Source organism: Sinocyclocheilus anshuiensis, unplaced genomic scaffold, assembly GCF_001515605.1.
Source record: "Sinocyclocheilus anshuiensis isolate Anshui unplaced genomic scaffold, SAMN03320099.WGS_v1.1 scaffold2322, whole genome shotgun sequence".
NCBI classification, from domain to species: domain Eukaryota; kingdom Metazoa; phylum Chordata; class Actinopteri; order Cypriniformes; family Cyprinidae; genus Sinocyclocheilus; species Sinocyclocheilus anshuiensis.
This window is the reverse complement of record NW_015556110.1, coordinates 467,064-485,109: the sequence shown is the minus strand read 5'-3', so window position 1 is coordinate 485,109 and position 18,046 is coordinate 467,064. Positions and strand designations below refer to the sequence as shown.

Here is an 18,046-nt window from a genome sequence, read left to right as displayed (position 1 = left end):
GGGCAGCCATTTATGCTGCGGCGCCCGGGGAGCAGTTGGGGGTTCGGTGCCTTGCTCAAGGGCACCTCAGTCGTGGTATTGAATGTGGGAGAGAGCGCCGTACATTCACTCCCCCCACCTACAATCCCAGCCGGTACGAGACTCATGGGTTATGAGTCCGACTCTCTAACCATTAGGCCACGACTTCCCCCTAACCGAAGATCAAAATGCTACATTACAGAAATGCATTTCTCTACATTAGTTTGAAATGCATCAAACACCATTTACAAGTGAAAAGTTGAGTAATGTCTTGTGAAGTGAAATGTTGTGTGTTTGTAAGAAACAAATCTATTATTAAGACATCCTTCCAAACTTCTAATCTTTGCTCCCGGCTAAAATTATGAGGCCTCCATCCATAATATTGCTTTCTCCAGTGAAAAAGTCATCTTGTCTGAATCAGGAGAGAAATCTGCACAGATCAAACACCATTTACAAGTGAAAATAGTGCACAATTCTAAACAAATATGTTGGTGGGTTTTAATGTGAGAGGACATGCAACTTTTCATTTCACAAAACTATTTGTGAATTGATGGACTGGAGTCATGTGGATTACTGGTTTATTGTGATGTTTTTATCATCTGTTTGAGCTCTCATTTTGACGGCACCCATTCACTGCAGAGGATCCACTGGTGAGAGATCCAAGTGTAATGCTACATTTCTCTAAATTTGTTACGGTGAATAAACAAACTCATCTACATCTTGGATGGTGTAAACTTGGAAAGAGTAAATTTTCTTAAAATTTTCATTTTTGGGTGAACTATTCCTTTAAACTGAGCAAAAATGAATATATTACAGACTATGTAACATACAAATGTGTATGTATATACGTATGAAACAAAAATTGGAATATTTTGAATTTGCTATTGAATTTGAGAAGACAAATGAACCCCAGAGAGAGAGAGAGAGGGAAAAAAAGGAATTTATTCACAGTTCTGTAATTATTTAACACAGGTATACTTGAGTAGACTGATATTACTCATACATTTAAGATCACTGGTGATTTACACTGTTTTTTGCTAGTTGTAATAGATAAGAGTGGTTTGTGGATCACTGACACTGTCATTTCGTTGGCGCTGAGGCTTTTTGTAGCTGATAATGGGTACAGGATCCCCCCTGAAGTGATCCATCAGATCCATGCCACCAATGAAGTTCACAAAGATGATGCCCAGTTTGGCAGGCATGAGACTGCAAGAACAGGTCAAGGTAATATTGTGGTTAAATTAGATCTTGTTCATCGGTTTTGTGCAATATTGAAACTATTGAGATGTATTCAGTTTAATACAATTAATTACGTAACCATTAAATGTTGATTAATAAACTGAATTTAAATCTACATTAACAAGCATTTAGAGGCCTAAAATACCTCTTAAGTGCCACCAAGAAATGTAGACTTGAGGGTAACAGCAAATACATCTTCTCCTGTAGTATTGCATCCACAATTTGTTTCGCTACATATCTCTGATCCAAGATTGGAAGAAAGGATGGTCTCCTTAGCAAAGGTAGAATATCAATGTTACTGCATCACAAAGAGCACAAATTTCTAATGAGTTTTCGTATGGAAACTGTATTGACTTACTTTGTTTGACATCCCCTAAACATTTTGGTATTTATTAGATAAGGACACACTATTGTTGTTTTGATTCCTTCCTTTTTAAGGACAAGCAACTCCAGTGCAACAGATTCTGCAAAGCTCACTGCTGCAGACTTGCTTGCACAATAGTCTGTGGATAAAATGTGTTAGCAATCCTAATCCATATTTAAATTGTATCCTAATTTAATACTGAATTTAGGACATTGCACATTCATGATTTAGTGTTGCACAGTGACAGTGTCTCTGAAATCCCTTTATAAATGTACCTGCAAGGGCGTTCATTGCAAACAACCCTCCATGGCATGCCACACAGACCAGATGCCCATGGTTTCGTTGCAACATAGCTGGGAGAAATGCCTTGTAAGTCTGTGAATGCACATATCAGGATGTTTTTAAGATAACAGTAAGCTCACTGTTCCCATAACATAAAAACAGAGGTATAAGGAATGTACACTGTGAAGAAAACGCTGAATTACTTTTCCTTACCCAGAAATGAGCAGCAACATTGACCCTTAGTGTTCTATCCACCAGATTGTCAGGGGCGTCAACAAAAGTGTATTTGCCTGTTACCATGCCTGCATTGTTCACCAAAATTGACACATCTCCAACCTCCCTTTTAACCTGTCGAAATGTTTTTAGTACATGAAAATGTCTGGAAGGACACCTTCTTACTCACCCCTCATAAAAATGTATATTTGTAATGTAATATAAAATATAGATGTCATTTATATCTGTAGCTCATAGTTGCAGTGCTGGCAATTATTGATTTAATAATTATTTACCAGTTCAGCAACTTTGTAGACCTCACTTCTTCTGCTGCAGTCACAGGTATAGGCATACACACGCACATCCAATACTTGCTTTAATTCTTTGGCTGTCTTGTCCAGTGCATCTGAGTTGATATCCCATAAGACTAATGTTGCTCCATGGTGGCCAAATTCTTTGGCAATCAGCTTTCCAATCCCATTTGCAGCTCCAGTCACCAAGACTATCTCTCCCTCAATATCTTTCTTGCAATGTGGAATAAACAGTCGAACAAAGGCTTCAAAAAAGTAAAAGACCGCTCCAACAATGAGCTCAAAAATTTCTTTTATGAACCAGAGGTTGTGCAGTACCCTCTCAAAGCTCTGAATAACCTGGTTATGCATGTCTCTGGTCTAGTCGGCACAGAAACTAATTTATTCCTCCTTCTGTGTTTTCACATAGCTGTTTTGGTGGTTCTACTCCTTGAACATGTTTCAGTAAGTTTGGATCTCAGGTACAGCTTGTTCCAGTGGTTCTGTATGTGTCAGAGCCCCATCTGTTAGTTTCCAGTCACAATGCTGTTTGTTTGACCTGTCACCTAGAGTACATTAGTGTAGTTAATTTTAGATGTTGCTATTGCAGCATGTGGCCACAGTTTTATGTCATGATGATTTTATTATGAGGAATTATTTGTGTGATTATTAAATGTCTGTATTAAAACTAATGGTGTTATTTGTATGATACTTTATTACGAAAATCAACAACGGCTTTATTTATTTAACGGTTTTTAAAATTTACAACGGTAACCATGTTTTTAATGTTTTAAACATTTTAACATTTTAATGTTGTTGTTTTATGTGTTTTCAGGTTTTTTTTCCAGTTGATAACCAACATGGTTAAACTGTGGTTAGTGTAGCAAAACCATGGTTAATTTGTGGTTAGCATAATAGCCATGCTTTTTTTTGTAGTAGTAATAGTAGTAATTGTAAAACCATGGTTAATTTGTGTAAATCAACACACGCGCGCGCGCGCGTATATGTGTGTGTATACCATAGACTGTATAAAAACAGGTGTATACACAAAAAGAATAAATGTACAACACTATATGGTGACCTGTATATACTACTCTAATAAATAGAGTAGGTTGCTCTTTTGTTAGTTTTGACTGCTTTTATTGTCCTCATTTATAAGTCGCTTTGGATAAAAGCATCTGCTAAATAACAAACTTTTGACCTAGAAAGGGGATGTAGCTCAGTGGTAGAGCGCATGCTTTGCATGTATGAGGCCCCGGGTTCAATCCCCGGCATCTCCACAGGTATTTTTATTATATTAATTGTATTATAGCATTATTAAACACTGTCGTCATGAAGTACTTTTGATCAAAAAATAACATTTTTGAAAAAAGAACTGCAGTAAACTAATTCAAACACGTCTCGTGTCGTTCTACGTAACTACGTCATACGTTCTTAACTTGGCGACGGTAACCAGGGAGAAAGCTATGTTTACCAAGATGTCTGCAGCCTGACAACTATTACCCATAACATAGCTATATAAAGAAATACGTCCGTATAACTCAGCCGAATCTTTTATAAAAGTGAAGCATGCAGCTAAAGTATCTGAAGACTCTTCTAACTCCTCAGGTAAATATTTTCACCACGTTATTTAGCGACGCTAGCTAACTAGCTCTTGGCAGTCCGCTATCTGTAGGCATTATAACGCTTCTTAGTTTAGCAACACTAGGATGCTTAAGTATCTTGCCAGATTTCAGCTTATGCATTTACGTTGTGCAAATAAACAGTAGAAATCACATTTCGAATGTTATTCAAATCTCAGCAAGCGACTCAGACTCTGCACTGGACGTCGTGTTGCCTCTAATGTCTTTTCTTTAGGATGGAGCTGCTAAAGTCACCTGTATGGCTTGGGCTCCTAACAATTCAAAGTTTGCAGTGTGCACTATTGATAGAGTGGTTATACTGTATGATGAGCAAGGAGAGAAACGAGACAGATTTACTACAAAACCTGCTGACCCCAAAGTAAGTTATCAGTGAATTATTGAAATGATATTAAATCTTCAAAATAAATGCTGTGGTCTACCAATGCTACATGTAATTTCTTAGCACATCAAGAAAAGGTATGATTTTGTCATTTGTTGCAGTATGGAAAGAAAACCTATGTGGTCAAGTCCATGGCATTTTCGCCCGATTCAACCAAGATAGCAGTGGCTCAAACAGACAACATTATATTTGTTTACAAAATTGGGGAGGAGTGGTAAGTATCTCAGAATGCTTACATACAAGCATAATTTGCATTATTGTATCATTTTATATTTGTAATATGATGTTTTATGTCACAGGGGAGATAAAAAGTTTATTTGCAACAAATTTATTCAAACAGTAAGTATTTTGACGATAAATATGATACTTCATTAGGCAGTAGTGCCATATATTGTGTGTATTAACTTTTCTTTTTTGTTCTCTAGAGTGCTGTAACATGTCTGGTTTGGCCATCAGAGCATACAATAATATTTGGACTAGCAGAGGGGAAAGTAAGTGTGGCACATTTTCTATGCTTTAAACCTTAAGCTGAATTTTCTATTTTGTGAGTGTTTTTTTTTTTATGTTAAATGCAGGTTCGACAAGCCAATACAAAAACGAGCAAGTCCTCCACGATCTACGGAACGGACTCTTATGTTGTCTCACTAACGACAAAGTATGTATTTAAAATCCTGACTCTATTGATGCTTGCTTCTTTGTCCAAGCACCATTTTCTGGTTTGCTTAGGGTGTTATTTTAGTATTCTTTATATACTATTATAGGATTTATTCTTATTTTGAATTAATTTTTATTTTTATATTTTTATTTTTAGTTTATATTTTTAATTTTAATCGTTGTGTTATGAGCTTTTATCATTTTTATTATTTTTAAAATATTTCTACATTATATTTAGATATATTTATATATAGCTATAATTTATTTTTATTTCAGTATAACACTGTTTATCTCCCTTGGTCCATTTTCCCAGTGTCTCAGGGAAGGGAATCCTCTCGGGTCATGCAGATGGAACGGTTGTTCGGTACTTCTTTGATGATGAAGGATCTGGAGAATCTCAGGTAATGTATTTATGACATGCATATGTTCATTGAAATATTATATTTGCGTGTGCTTAAATGACTGATTATTTCATATGTATTTGTTCTGATGTTGAAAGGGCAAATTGTTGACTCATGCATGCCCACCGTACGCCATGGCATGGGGCACCAACAGCATAATTGTGGCTGGATGCGATAAGAAGATCGTGGCCTATGGAAGGGAGGGCCACGTGCTTCAGACATTTGACTACAGCCGAGATCGCTCCGAAAAGGAATTCACAGTGGCAGCATCTAGCCCCAGTGGCCAGTCCATAGTCGTGGGAAGCTTTGACAGGTGAGAAAGCTGTTTGCACATTAAACAGAAAACAAAAATGTTTTTCCAATGTCGTGAATCGTGATGTATCTCTTATGCTAAATTGTTTTCTCTAGGTTGCGAGTTTTCAACTGGAGTCCCCGAAAAGGCATCTGGGATGTAGCTTCTCCCAAAGAGATTCCAAACCTGTACACCATCACAGCTCTGTCCTGGAAGAAAGACGGCTCTCGGCTTTCTGTGGTCAGTCTGAATGTCCAATTTTATAAAGATTTCAGAACATATTTATTCTGTTCATATACTCAAACCTGTGCACACTATAGAGAAGTTTTCTCTTGGAACACTAATACTGAAAATATCCTGAATCCTGCATTTACACTTCTGCTCATAAGTTTGTCTGCAAGGGAATTTGGTAAGATATAAGTGGGATGACAAAAACAAAAGAAACAATGGTTCAATGATGTTGAGGTTTGGCTTTGCCACTTGGTACAACTGGAGATGAAGTCTAATTACATCTCTAAATTGCAGGGCACACTGTGTGGAGGAGTCGAGTTGTTTGACTGCTGTCTTCGGAGAAGTATTTACAAGAACAAATTTGAGATGACATACGTAGGACTAAGTCAAGTGAGCAATACAATTCAGTCATGACTCTTATTTTGAGTCTTGTTTACATCCTACAAACTGGATGTTCTAAAACTTTGTTTCTTAAACCCTCCCAGGTGATTGTGAAGAATTTGTCCTCTGGGACACGAGTGGTGCTGAAATCTCAGTATGGTTATGAGATAGATGAGGTGAAAGTCATGGGGAAGGATCAATATCTTGTGGCTCACACCTCTGACACACTGCTGCTGGGAGATCTGGTATCCAACAAATTAAGTGAGGTAGGATGTCTAGTTTGGACGTGTTTGATTATTCACAGTTGCTTTATTTCTTATATATAGTTTTGTTAGATCATTTTTTTACCATTCAGCCTGTATTAAAGTCTCTGTTTAGTTAAAACGGTCTGTATTCAAACTGTTTCTGGACAAGTTTTCTCATATTGTAACAGAGTCAATGCCTCCATCGGGTGGACCAAGGTTTAAAATGTCTAATTAAAAGTTCAAGGGCTGTCATGGTTCACTGTGTTAATCCATGTTTAATTGAGTTTCCAAAGTGCTCTTATGGGAGTTGGAAGATAGTTCAGTGTGACAAACAGGATAATGGTGAAGGGCCTTGGCTGCAATGTCTCTCTGCCTCTGCTTCTTTCTGTGTAATGTAGTGGAAAGCAAAAGTTGATGACCGTGTTGTACTTCAATAAACAACATCACTCTCCCATTACAGGTGGCGTGGCAGGGGTCTGGGGGAAATGAAAAGTTTTTCTTTGAAAATGAAACGGTACGGTGTTTTTGTTATATTATTGTGTTATTAAGATGCCTCAGTCATTTATGAGAATGGTGCAAAGGGAAAACGAATGGATTTAATGAATCATGCAGCCCTAGCTGGTATAATTAAAGTAATTGCTGTCTAATTGTAAATTGCTATATTTCTGGGTAGGTGTGCATGATTTTCAACGCTGGAGAGCTGGCACTGGTGGAATACGGAAGCAATGAAATCCTGGGATCTGTTCGGACAGAGTTTATGAACCCACACCTCATCAGGTCTGCCATTTCGGAAACACTTTGGAAAGCAAAAGCCATTTTAAAAGCCAAGGCAAAGTAAATTCAAAATGCTTTACTTTGTTACTACATTTGTTTTTATAATTCTTCTTAAAAAAGTAAAAACCTTTTTTACCTTTGTAATGACTTTCCCTTTTTAAAAATTTATGATATATATATATATTTTTATTCCAACACTTAATGTATCACATAGTTTCATAGTGAACAAAACTTTTGTACAAGAGTTATATTACTCTGTATGATAAAAGTGTTACATTACCCAGAAAAGTCATGTCTAATACTGACCACTAGATGGCGTAATTTACCTTCGATTTCTCAGTTGTCCTGGTACTGTCATTCTGGCTGGCTCTTAGTGAGAAGACCTAGTCATCACAAATCAGCATTCATGTATAAAGCCTGTCAGGTGCTGTCAGAATGCAGTGCTTGGTTCCTCTTGATGGAGCACTGACAGGTCCCTCAGCACCCACAGGAAGTGTTTATTCCTCGGTTCGTGTGTTTGTGTTTGCAGTGTGCGTCTGAATGAGAGAAGGCAGAGGGCAGTGGAGGACAACAGAAAGTTGGCTTACCTGATTGACATAAAAACTATTGCTATCGGTGAGTTACTGCCCAGACAGGGAGGTTATCTATTATTTACTAAAATGGAAAAATAATTTTAATACCATTTTATTTTAAAGTTTTGATTAATCACGTCTTCCCACTCTTATAGCTCAGTTTTGCATGTCCTGTATGAAAAAAAGATGTATTTAGCAAATGCAAAAATGCACTAAATTATATGGAATTATAGTCACATTAGCTCATTGTCATCTGTCATCAACAGCTTAATGAAACAACGTCATCAGTGGTATTGATTACATAATCATCTGTTTCCGCTCTAAATGGCACACCTTCTCCATATGACCCATTATTTGGAGAGAGGATCATTTGAGGGACAGTAGGAAGGTGTGTTAACGTTTGGTTGGTTCGGACGTTACCTTTCAATTAGACACCGGCCCTGCTGTGTCATCGTCACGGCCCTCTCCACCAGTTACCGTCAGCCAACTGCCACGGTTCTGACCACTTCCTTCCCTAATTAAGTCCTGGCATGCTCCCTCTGTCCTGCTTGCCTTGTTTCTTCTTCAGGTGGTGAAAATGAGAAGCAACTTTCATCCAATTTATTTTCATCTGACAGACAGCAGAGTGCTTTTCCCCCTCACTGATCCATGTGCTTAAAACCTGTTCAGAAAGTGCAAATTGGAAAGTGTTTTTCCTCCTTCTCCCCCCCTCGCCCTCCTCCATAAGTGATGCTTCCCATCAGAATGGTTATTTGTGAACAAAGAGCCAGAAATGCAGGGAAGCGTCACAGAACGGGATTCATGAAAGACTCATTGATTTGTTTTTGTTAGGGCACGGATGTTCAGGGTCTGTATGAAAGGCAGTGCCTCCGTTTTTGCTGCGTGTCTTTGTGTACGAGTATGTGACGTTCATGGCAGCCATCTCCAAATTTTTATCATTCTGTTTATTATAGAATTTTGTTTTTTTTTGGATGGAAAGTACTTTATCCGTTCTTTAAAAAACATTGTCTAAAAGCCTCTTAGTGTTTAAAAGTTTTAACGATAATGCTTCATTTCTGACCTTGGATGAACAGAAAATAATCTGCATCTGGTATTTGGTGCATTCATCTCCCATAATCCTTTTCTCTTCCTGTTTTTCTCAGTGGACCTGGTGGGTGGGTATAATCTGGGCACTATAAGCCATGACTCCAAGATAGACTGGCTGGAGCTGAATGAAACGGGGCATAAACTGCTTTTTAGGGACAAGAAACTCAGGGTAAGGGCCAGCGTTGTTATTTAAGCTCTAATATTACTAGTAAAATCAGAATGATTTGTCACTTCAGTCTCTTTCTCTACATTCAGCTCCACCTGTATGACATCGAGAGCAGCCTGAAGAGCACCATGCTGAGTTTCTGTCCTTATGTGCAGTGGGTACCGGGTAGTGATGTAGTTGTGGCCCAGAACAGAGGAAACCTGTGTGTTTGGTACACCATCGACAGCCCGGAGAGGGTCACGATGTTTCCCCTCAAGGTGAGCTGAAGTTAATAGTTATATATTTATTAATAGTTATAAATATTGTGAAATGTTATTACAATTAAAATAACTGTTTTCTATCAACTATATTTTAAAATGGAATTTATTCCATTGATGTCAAAGCTGAATTCTAATATGCTGATTTCTTATTATTATCAATATTGAACTCCGTTGTGTTGCTTAATATTTTTTGTGGAAACGCTAACAATATTTCAGTTTTTTTTTTTTTAGGATACTTTGATGAATAGAAAGTTCAGAGGAACAGCATTTATTTTGTAACATCTTTTGTAACACAATAAATATCTTTCTATCTGTCACTTTTGATTAATTTAAAGCATCCTCCCTAAATAAATATATTAATTTCTTAAAAGAAATCTTACTGACCCAAACTTTTGAATGGTAGCGTAATTATTTACCATTTAATCATTTTTGGTGAATTATTGCAGCCATGATCAACAGAAAAAAGAAAAAAAGTAGTATAATGGACTGCAGAATGCAGATTAATAAGATTTTTCTCCGAAATGCTGTTTAATGAATTTGCACCTTAACCATTTCAGTTTCTTGTTTGAGTCGACTGTGAGTTTAATCATGTGACTTGTGTTGCGACAGGGTGATATTGTAGATCTGGAGAGATCCAATGGAAAAACTGAAGTCATTGTGACTGAAGGGGTTAACTCTGTCTCCTACACTCTGGATGAGGGGTTGATTGAATTTGGTACAGCCATTGATGATGGTGACTATTACAGGTAAAAAAAAAAATAAAAATACCACAGACACCTGCAATAAACATGGATTACACCTTAATAATGCCCTTTTTTTAAGAGCATAAATTTAAACTTGTGTTGCTTAAATTCTGTCACCCACATCCCCATAAAAGAAGATAATTTGAGAAATGTCTCAATGATTCAATGGAATCAGTGGTAACCAACACAGTTTAAATACCAATGGCTTCTTTTATGTTCCACAAAACAGAGAAAGTCATACAGGTTTGAAACGACATGAGGCTGAGTCAACGATGACAGAATTTTTATTTTTGGGTGACCTATCTCTTTAAATTATGTAAGTATCCTTATTCTTAGCTGGATTTGTGTGTATGTGTGTGTGCAGAGCTACAGCATTCCTAGAGACCCTGGAGATGTCGGCAGAGACAGAGGCCATGTGGAAGACTCTGAGTAAACTCTCCCTAGAGGCACAACAGCTCCACATTGCTGAGAGGTTAGACAAGCAAGACAGTCCACCCACCTCTATGACTCAGCTACTGCTGCGATGACTTCAGCATAGCTGTCCAGATCATGTGTCTAACCTTGACGACTAGGAACCAGTATGACAGAATTAAAAAATCTTGCTTCTTTGAATTCCTTTACAGATTATCCCAGAATCATTTTATTTATTTTTTTTAACTTCTTCTATTGAACTTTACAAAGGGTCGTCGTCCTTAGAAGTAACTGAACTGACATAGGGTCATATCATTTAATACTTGGTTACTTGCATTTATAGGGGACAAATTTCTTACATGACGTTAAATTTGTTAAAGGAGCAGCACAGTACACAGCACAATTTTGCAGTGCAGTTGATTATGATTTTTTAAGAGTTAAATACAAATAAATTAAACTTTAATTAAATAATTTCTTTGTTTGTTGGGCCACCTTAATGCAAGAATATTTTATTTGATTGTTTACCAACACCTACCTACCCAAAGACAGCGCAGATGTGTGCGAATAAACATATTAATTACAGCCCTTGTACTGACAATAGAAAAAACACCTTTCACATGATTACATAAATACAATAATCTTACTGTCTTTCTTAACGATTCTTTCATTCTATTAATATCATTGCTGCATTTATTTTTGCACCTTTAGTTTTTTATTTTTATTAGCTCTTAATATGCATCTAATTGGCACTACAGAAGAACTAAACAATTAAATATAAACACATTGAATCAGCACAGTAACAATATCATGGATCACAGTCATATCATGAATATGTAACATTCCTTGATCATTTGAAATGAAAGCATTTACTGTAGGCACACTGTACTCAAAATATCTTGCCCAATAAGTTCAAAAAGAATTATTCAAACTAATCTGTTACAATGTCTCTACCTTTAGTGACTGTGAATTGATATATTAATACATGGCCACCCATATGTAAATGTCATCATTGTGTCAAAAGGTAATCCAAGCTGTTATTGGGCCAGTTAAAAAACATATTTGACTCATTTCACAGGTGAAAATGCTGTTTGCATAAAAATATTAACCGACTAGTTCACCCAAAAATGAAAATGTACTCACCCTCAGGCCATCAAAGATGTAGACAAGTTTGTTTCTTCTTTGAATGAGATTTGGAAAAAATTAGCATTACATTACTTGCACACCAATGGATCTGCAGTGAATGGGTCAGAAAGGGTGGGCATGTAAAATTGTTTTTGGTGGGGAAAAAAAGTATCTATAAAAAAACCCCGAATAGCATTATAAATTGACCTCAGAGAATAAAAATGAAAATGTATGATGCATCTTCTTTAATATATTCTGAATTGTTCTATAGGAAAAGACCCCAGAACTGTCTTTAAAACAGTAATATTTCCATTTAAGGAAAGAATCACTATTCCTCACTAAAGATCCTTTAAGAAAGCTGCTATTCTGCACAGTTGCTCTGTGTGTTACATTTTAAATGCTGAAATGTGTCTCTGATAATATTCTGCCTAAAGAAAAATGTGTGTAATCTGTTGCAAAAGAGAAAAAACCCTTCACCTGATCTTGTGCGGAAGGGTAAAAGCTTTAGCACTAAGCACCAAAGGTTCTCTTAAAAAGGCATCCAGTCACTTCAGGAGGCAGTGAGGATGTTTAGAGTTTTCTTTTTACTGTATAAGCATTTTTAAGAGGGCTCGAAGCTGGAATTTAAATTAGAGGGTCTTTAATAATGCAGGATTGGTTTGTTATATATAGGCTTATCTGCATGAAGCATACAGATAAAAAGTGGTCTGACCATGAAGGAGAATGCAAATGAAAGAATTGACTGAATACTCTTTTGCTTGAAGTCACTTTTAGACATGTGATCATGGCTGATCAGTGCTGTCCAACCTAAATGCCCTGAGTTTATTGCAGAATTGGTGGTTGAATGTGAAATGATACTGCATGTGATGTTGGTATTTGGTCGTTATTTACGGTTTCTCTTCTGAGGTGGTGTTGGGTTTTTCCGCAGGTGTTTTGCAGCCCTTGGAGATGTGTCCAAAGCCCGATTCCTAAATGAGACCAACAAAATTGCAGATTCAGTCTCAAAGGAATATGTACGTAGTGCATACAATTTTTTTGAAGGACAGACAGGTCCTCAGCCTGTAGCATCTCTAATATTTTGTCTGTTCATTTGTAGAATGTACGTTTTTTGTTGTTGTTGTTTGCTTATGTATTGTACATTTCAATGTTATATTCTCTCCTGTAGGGTGGTGATGGTACAGACCACTACCAGGTAAAAGCACGACTGGCCATGCTGGATAAGAACTTTAAGCTTGCAGAGATGTATTACATGGAACAGGTAAAGAATAGTTTCTGATACTTGCAAGTAGGAGTGCCACTTAAAAATACAATTGCCAGTGTATTAAATTCAAATGAAAATAAACAAAACCCTTTTTAAATTAACAAATGAACAAACATGCTTTTGAACTGTTTATTTAATTCATGTTAAAAAATTAAATAAATGTTACATTTAACAATAAATTAAGTTAAAACTAATAATTAAAAAAATAAATGATCAAATAATAATTAAAATGACTAAATTAATAATTATTAATGTTAAAATTGATCTCTAAAAAAGTATTTGCCACTGCTTTTCTTTATCCATTTGCCAATTGAGTTCAAAAATGGCATTGGACAGTTCATACGTGGGAGCAACAGAGCTGAGATGGTTATATCTCGATAGCTGCGAGTAATATTGCTGTAACTCTGCAGAATGCGGTGGATGAAGTGATGGAAATGTACCAGGAGCTTCACATGTGGGATGAATGTATTGCAGTGGCAGAGGCGAAGGTAATATCTGTTTTTTTACATACAATATCATAAATATTCATAACCTCTAGTCCACATGTTTTGTTTTATTTAGCCTAAAACAGGGGTTCTCAACAAGTTTCACTCAGATACATTAGAACTCAAGTAGTCATCCAACATGGAACCAGAATTGATTACTGTACACAAGTAAACAAAATGTCCTTAAAGTAAAACGTTGTGATTTATTACTCTGTTACCATTTCAATATTACCATGAACTGCAACAGTATACAAAATCATTGAGTGTCTGGATTCTGAATGTCTCTTGAATTTTGATGGTTTCACGCTGTCAGCAGTCAATAATTCACACCATAAAACATGTTATAGACAGCACAAACCATGTTTATTTTCATTTTGAGTGATTCCATCATTTCAGTCATATTTTCAATGTGTAGTTTTGTTCATGTTTTTTTTTGAGGATGAAGGCATATCACAAAATGTATCCATATTTCCACAATATTTTCTAATCCCGTATAAAAGTCAATAAGCCTTTTTATGTTGCTATGTTAACTATGCACAATTATATGGTGGTTAGTTGCATTTTATATTATTTGCATTTAGCAGCTGTCTCTATGATGCTGCACAATCAGCTTTTTACTAATATTCAATGTGTATATCCCTTGAAGGGTCACCCAGAGTTGGACAATTTGAGACGCAGTTACTATTCTTACCTAATGGAGACCAATCAGAATGAGAAAGCCGGTGAGGTGAAGGAGAATGAAGGAGACTTCACTGGTGCTGTTAACCTCTACCTGAAAGCAGGACTTCCTGCCAAAGCTGCTTGGCTGGCCCTGAGCAGAGACGAGCTTTTATCAAGCCATGACATCATCAGCCGCATCACTGCTGCACTCATTAAAGGAGAGTTTTATGAGAGGGTGAGTTTGACCTGCAACAACGTTGTTTCATGCATTCATAACTTTCAAATGAGTAGCACAACCACTCACACTGACATGGTATTGTTTCACAGATTTGAAGGGAAATTGTTTTACTTCTAATTATTCATAATTCTAAGTATTATTAAACTCAACAGGCAGGCGACCTGTTTGAAAGGACAAGAAATAATGAGAAGGCCTTGGAGTGCTACCGCAAGGGAAATGCTTTTAAGAAAGGTGAGCCTAGCTGGTAAGAACAATCAGAATAGGGTGTCACATTTCAATTCGAACAATAAGTAAGTGGTTGTAATGCAAAGCATCAGAGCTTTAGATTCATTGCCTTCATTGACCTCTGCTGATTGCATTGTGCTTCTACAGCAGTGGATTTGGCTCGCGTTGCGTTTCCTGCAGAAGTTGTAAAGCTGGAGGAAGTGTGGGGTGACTATCTAGTGCAGCAGAAACAAATGGATGCTGCCATCAACCATTACATAGAAGCAGGGTGAGTTTCTAGAATAACAAACCTCTATAGATCAGGGCAAAAAAAGACATTTTCAATCTCAGTTTTCTTCAGCTTCATTTAAATGGTGCATTTACACCACCATTTATTTATTTAAATTAATACTTCTATTCAGCAAGGATGCATTCAATTATTCAAAAGTGACAGCAAAGACATCTAAAAGGTTACAAAATATCATGGTGCATCATGAAGCACCTTTATTTTTAAGAGTGTATGTCATTTCCTCCCTGTAAAAGATGTTCCACCAAGGCCATAGAGGCAGCAATCGCAGCACGCCAGTGGAAGAAAGCATTGCACATACTGGAGCTACAGGAGGACAAGACTGCTGCCAAATATTACCTGAAAATAGCTCAGCACTATGCTTCTGTGCAGGAGTTTGAGGTAAAAAAAAAACGAATTCCAGCTGTCAAATATTAACAAATGGTCTCGCATTTAAAAAAAACATGATCTGGTTTGAATCTGTGTTGGCTAATTATATTTCTCTGAACTACAGGTGGCAGAACGTCTGTTTGTGAAGGGTGATCATACCAAAGATGCTATAGATATGTACACTCAGGCTGGGCGATGGGAGCAAGCTCATAAGGTCAGTGTCACATTGGGCCCCTCTGCAAAGATATTGATAAAGTATACATTCATTAATAATAGCTGTATATTTTAGTGTCAATATTTTTGTTTATGATTAAATGCCTTAGATCCCATAGATTTACATGGGAAGAGAAAACTGAGACTTGTATAAAACTTGAGGTGACCTCTTTTGACCTAGCAACCACCAAGAACACTCTTGCAATTGCATAGCAACATGCTAACAAATCAGTGTGTAGTAGTAATTATAAATTGGATGGAAGCTGAGAATACAACTGCAATTGTTTTTTCTTCTTCATTCAAATAATGAACAATTTACATTTTAATTATTACTAATCATCACCAATTTACATTTGAATTATGTATCTTTTTGTTCCCCTCTCTTGTTATCTATCTGTCCGTCTCTGACACAGCTTGCTGTGAAGTGCATGTCACAAGAGGATGTGTCTACCCTCTACATCAGCAGAGCACAAGAGTTAGAGAAAGAGGGGAAGTACAAAGAAGCTGAAAGGTAAAAACATACACATATAAACACTGTTGTTTTTCGAATTTGACCTATGTTTTTGGCTGGGTTAATTTATAATAAGAAATTATTTTATTTTTTAAAAAGACAGTTTTTAACTCTGAAAAGAATGTCAACATGTTTGAGATTTCAGTCACATTTCATACTGGAATTCACACATTTGAAATTTACCTCTCTGTCTTTAGGCTTTTTACCACAGTAGATGAACCAGACTTGGCCATCACTATGTACAAGAAGAACAAAATGTTTGACGACATGATCCGTTTAGTCGCTGTTCATCACAAAGACCTGCTGCAGGAAACGCGCATTCACCTGGCTAAGGTTCAAGAGTACATTTGTTCTATTCTTTTATTCTTTCTATTCACATTTAGTTACAAAACACATTTGACCCAAATCTCTTTTGGTGCGGTTTTGTCTTATTATTGCTCAGTAGATCCTTCACATGGTCTTAGTGCTGTGTGCTGTGTTTATCACAGGAGCTAGAGGGTGAATCCAGGTTTCAGGAAGCGGAGTATCATTACCTAGAGGGTCAGGACTGGAAAGCTGCCGTAAACATGTACAGAGTCAATGATATGTGGGAGGAAGCTTATCGGGTGTGTGTGCACACTACATAGTCTTATATGATACTAGAGTTGATATAATGTAGAAAGTAGAGAGCTTTAAACATTCAAAGGTTCTCTTCATGTCTTTGCAACAGATAGCAAAGACCCATGGAGGAGCCAGTGCCCATAAGCAAGTGGCCTATCTGTGGGCAAAAAATCTCGGAGGAGAGGCGGCTGTTAAGCTGCTCAACAAGTTTGGCTTTCTGGAAACCGCCATTGACTTTGCTGCCGATAACTAGTAAGTCTCTGTTAGGACTTAATGTTCCAAACACTATTATACCATTTTCAGGTATAATTGGTGCATACAGATAACAATTAACCAATGCATAGTAAAATTGGCTTTTATTTACTTTTATTTTTATGAAACACTCTTTGTCTTTTTTAGTGCATTTGACTTTGCCTTTGAGTTGGCCCGACTCGCCATGAAACAGAAGATTCCTGATATTCATCTCAAAAATGCCATGTTCCTCGAGGACCAGGTATTACAGACTGGGGAGAAATTATTCCTCTTTTCTACACTGTTACTGCCTGTGACTCCAGCCAAATGCGGGTGTGAATGTGAAATAGACAAAGACAACTACAGTGGTCCACTTTCAAGGTCAGGGCTGTGAATGCTTTTAATTTTTCATGTCTGATTTGGTCTTTTATAATGCAGATTCCAGTGTGAAGATTGAATGTTTATGGCTTTATAAGTTTTTTTTTTCTGTAGGCTTATTTGAATTAATATAATAAATGTAAATAAAAATATAAATTATAAATATAATAATATATTTATCAATATAATAATATAAAATAACAAATAAAAAAATGCTGGTAAAAATGTCAATCACACCACTCTATAGGGGGGATTGCATCGCTTCAGTACTTTTTTGTGTGCATAGAGTACTGATTTTATGCACTTTATCACATTACAAGCAATGAGTAACTGGAAGCAGGTGGCATTGGGATTGAGAGTGTTTGATTTGTAGATCTCATGGAGGAGTGGTATGCTGGTGCTTTGCTGCTACAGTGGCAGTGAGCCAAAGATGATCTGATGACTCCAAGAAATCATATTGTTAATGATCTAAAAAGTCATTTTTTTTCTTTTAAGTATAATTATAATTACAAAAATGACTGAACTTTATGCTTAAAAAAACAATTTTTTTAAAATTAAAATGAAATTTAAAAAAAAAAAAAGTAAGAAAAAGAAACTAAAAAACTATGGACAAAAATACTCGTAACTGAGCTTTGCAGTGATGAAAAAGGGAATTGGTAAATTATTTCATGGCTATTTATAAAAGACATTATTAAAAGCATGTCTAACAGACATTTCTTGTTGGATGACGGACCATCACCATCACCTTCCAGCCACTTCTATCAAACCTCTACAATTAATCCAAAATGCCGCTGCAAGATTAATCTTTAATGAGCCGAAAAGA

At 36.6% G+C, this 18,046-nt stretch overlaps 2 protein-coding genes and 1 non-coding gene across 3 annotated transcripts in view; 2 read left to right on the top strand and 1 right to left on the bottom strand.

The window, feature by feature from the left end:
• Positions 1 to 942: 942 nt before the first annotated feature.
• Positions 943 to 2,966, bottom strand: LOC107676237 (epidermal retinol dehydrogenase 2). The gene is made up of 6 exons (XM_016470740.1): positions 2,413 to 2,966; positions 2,117 to 2,251; positions 1,897 to 1,996; positions 1,616 to 1,760; positions 1,403 to 1,528; positions 943 to 1,224 (listed from the first exon to the last, which is right to left on the bottom strand). Exons 1-6 carry the CDS (start codon positions 2,776 to 2,778, stop codon positions 1,056 to 1,058), a joined length of 1,041 nt encoding a protein of 346 aa, XP_016326226.1. The 5' UTR covers positions 2,779 to 2,966; the 3' UTR covers positions 943 to 1,055.
• A 648-nt stretch (positions 2,967 to 3,614) lies between these two features.
• trnaa-ugc (transfer RNA alanine (anticodon UGC)) lies at positions 3,615 to 3,686 on the top strand. The gene has a single exon. It is a non-coding gene; the product is annotated as a tRNA-Ala (tRNA).
• A 185-nt stretch (positions 3,687 to 3,871) lies between these two features.
• Positions 3,872 to 18,046, top strand: part of ift172 (intraflagellar transport 172) — a 29,090-nt gene continuing 14,915 nt past the window's right edge. Inside the window, exons 1-31 of the mRNA XM_016470745.1 lie at positions 3,872 to 4,014; positions 4,264 to 4,407; positions 4,530 to 4,642; positions 4,728 to 4,767; positions 4,854 to 4,919; positions 5,004 to 5,083; positions 5,396 to 5,483; positions 5,582 to 5,796; positions 5,892 to 6,015; positions 6,301 to 6,396; positions 6,492 to 6,653; positions 7,093 to 7,146; positions 7,306 to 7,409; positions 7,936 to 8,021; positions 9,121 to 9,233; positions 9,320 to 9,487; positions 10,100 to 10,236; positions 10,598 to 10,705; positions 12,695 to 12,779; positions 12,932 to 13,024; positions 13,438 to 13,515; positions 14,159 to 14,407; positions 14,563 to 14,641; positions 14,783 to 14,903; positions 15,158 to 15,302; positions 15,415 to 15,504; positions 15,917 to 16,014; positions 16,212 to 16,347; positions 16,503 to 16,619; positions 16,724 to 16,866; positions 17,014 to 17,154. Of these exons, the coding sequence (XP_016326231.1) occupies positions 3,976 to 4,014; positions 4,264 to 4,407; positions 4,530 to 4,642; positions 4,728 to 4,767; positions 4,854 to 4,919; positions 5,004 to 5,083; positions 5,396 to 5,483; positions 5,582 to 5,796; positions 5,892 to 6,015; positions 6,301 to 6,396; positions 6,492 to 6,653; positions 7,093 to 7,146; positions 7,306 to 7,409; positions 7,936 to 8,021; positions 9,121 to 9,233; positions 9,320 to 9,487; positions 10,100 to 10,236; positions 10,598 to 10,705; positions 12,695 to 12,779; positions 12,932 to 13,024; positions 13,438 to 13,515; positions 14,159 to 14,407; positions 14,563 to 14,641; positions 14,783 to 14,903; positions 15,158 to 15,302; positions 15,415 to 15,504; positions 15,917 to 16,014; positions 16,212 to 16,347; positions 16,503 to 16,619; positions 16,724 to 16,866; positions 17,014 to 17,154 (3,512 nt within the window). The 5' untranslated portion in view covers positions 3,872 to 3,975. The remainder of the gene's footprint in view (positions 4,015 to 4,263; positions 4,408 to 4,529; positions 4,643 to 4,727; positions 4,768 to 4,853; positions 4,920 to 5,003; positions 5,084 to 5,395; positions 5,484 to 5,581; positions 5,797 to 5,891; positions 6,016 to 6,300; positions 6,397 to 6,491; positions 6,654 to 7,092; positions 7,147 to 7,305; positions 7,410 to 7,935; positions 8,022 to 9,120; positions 9,234 to 9,319; positions 9,488 to 10,099; positions 10,237 to 10,597; positions 10,706 to 12,694; positions 12,780 to 12,931; positions 13,025 to 13,437; positions 13,516 to 14,158; positions 14,408 to 14,562; positions 14,642 to 14,782; positions 14,904 to 15,157; positions 15,303 to 15,414; positions 15,505 to 15,916; positions 16,015 to 16,211; positions 16,348 to 16,502; positions 16,620 to 16,723; positions 16,867 to 17,013; positions 17,155 to 18,046) is intronic.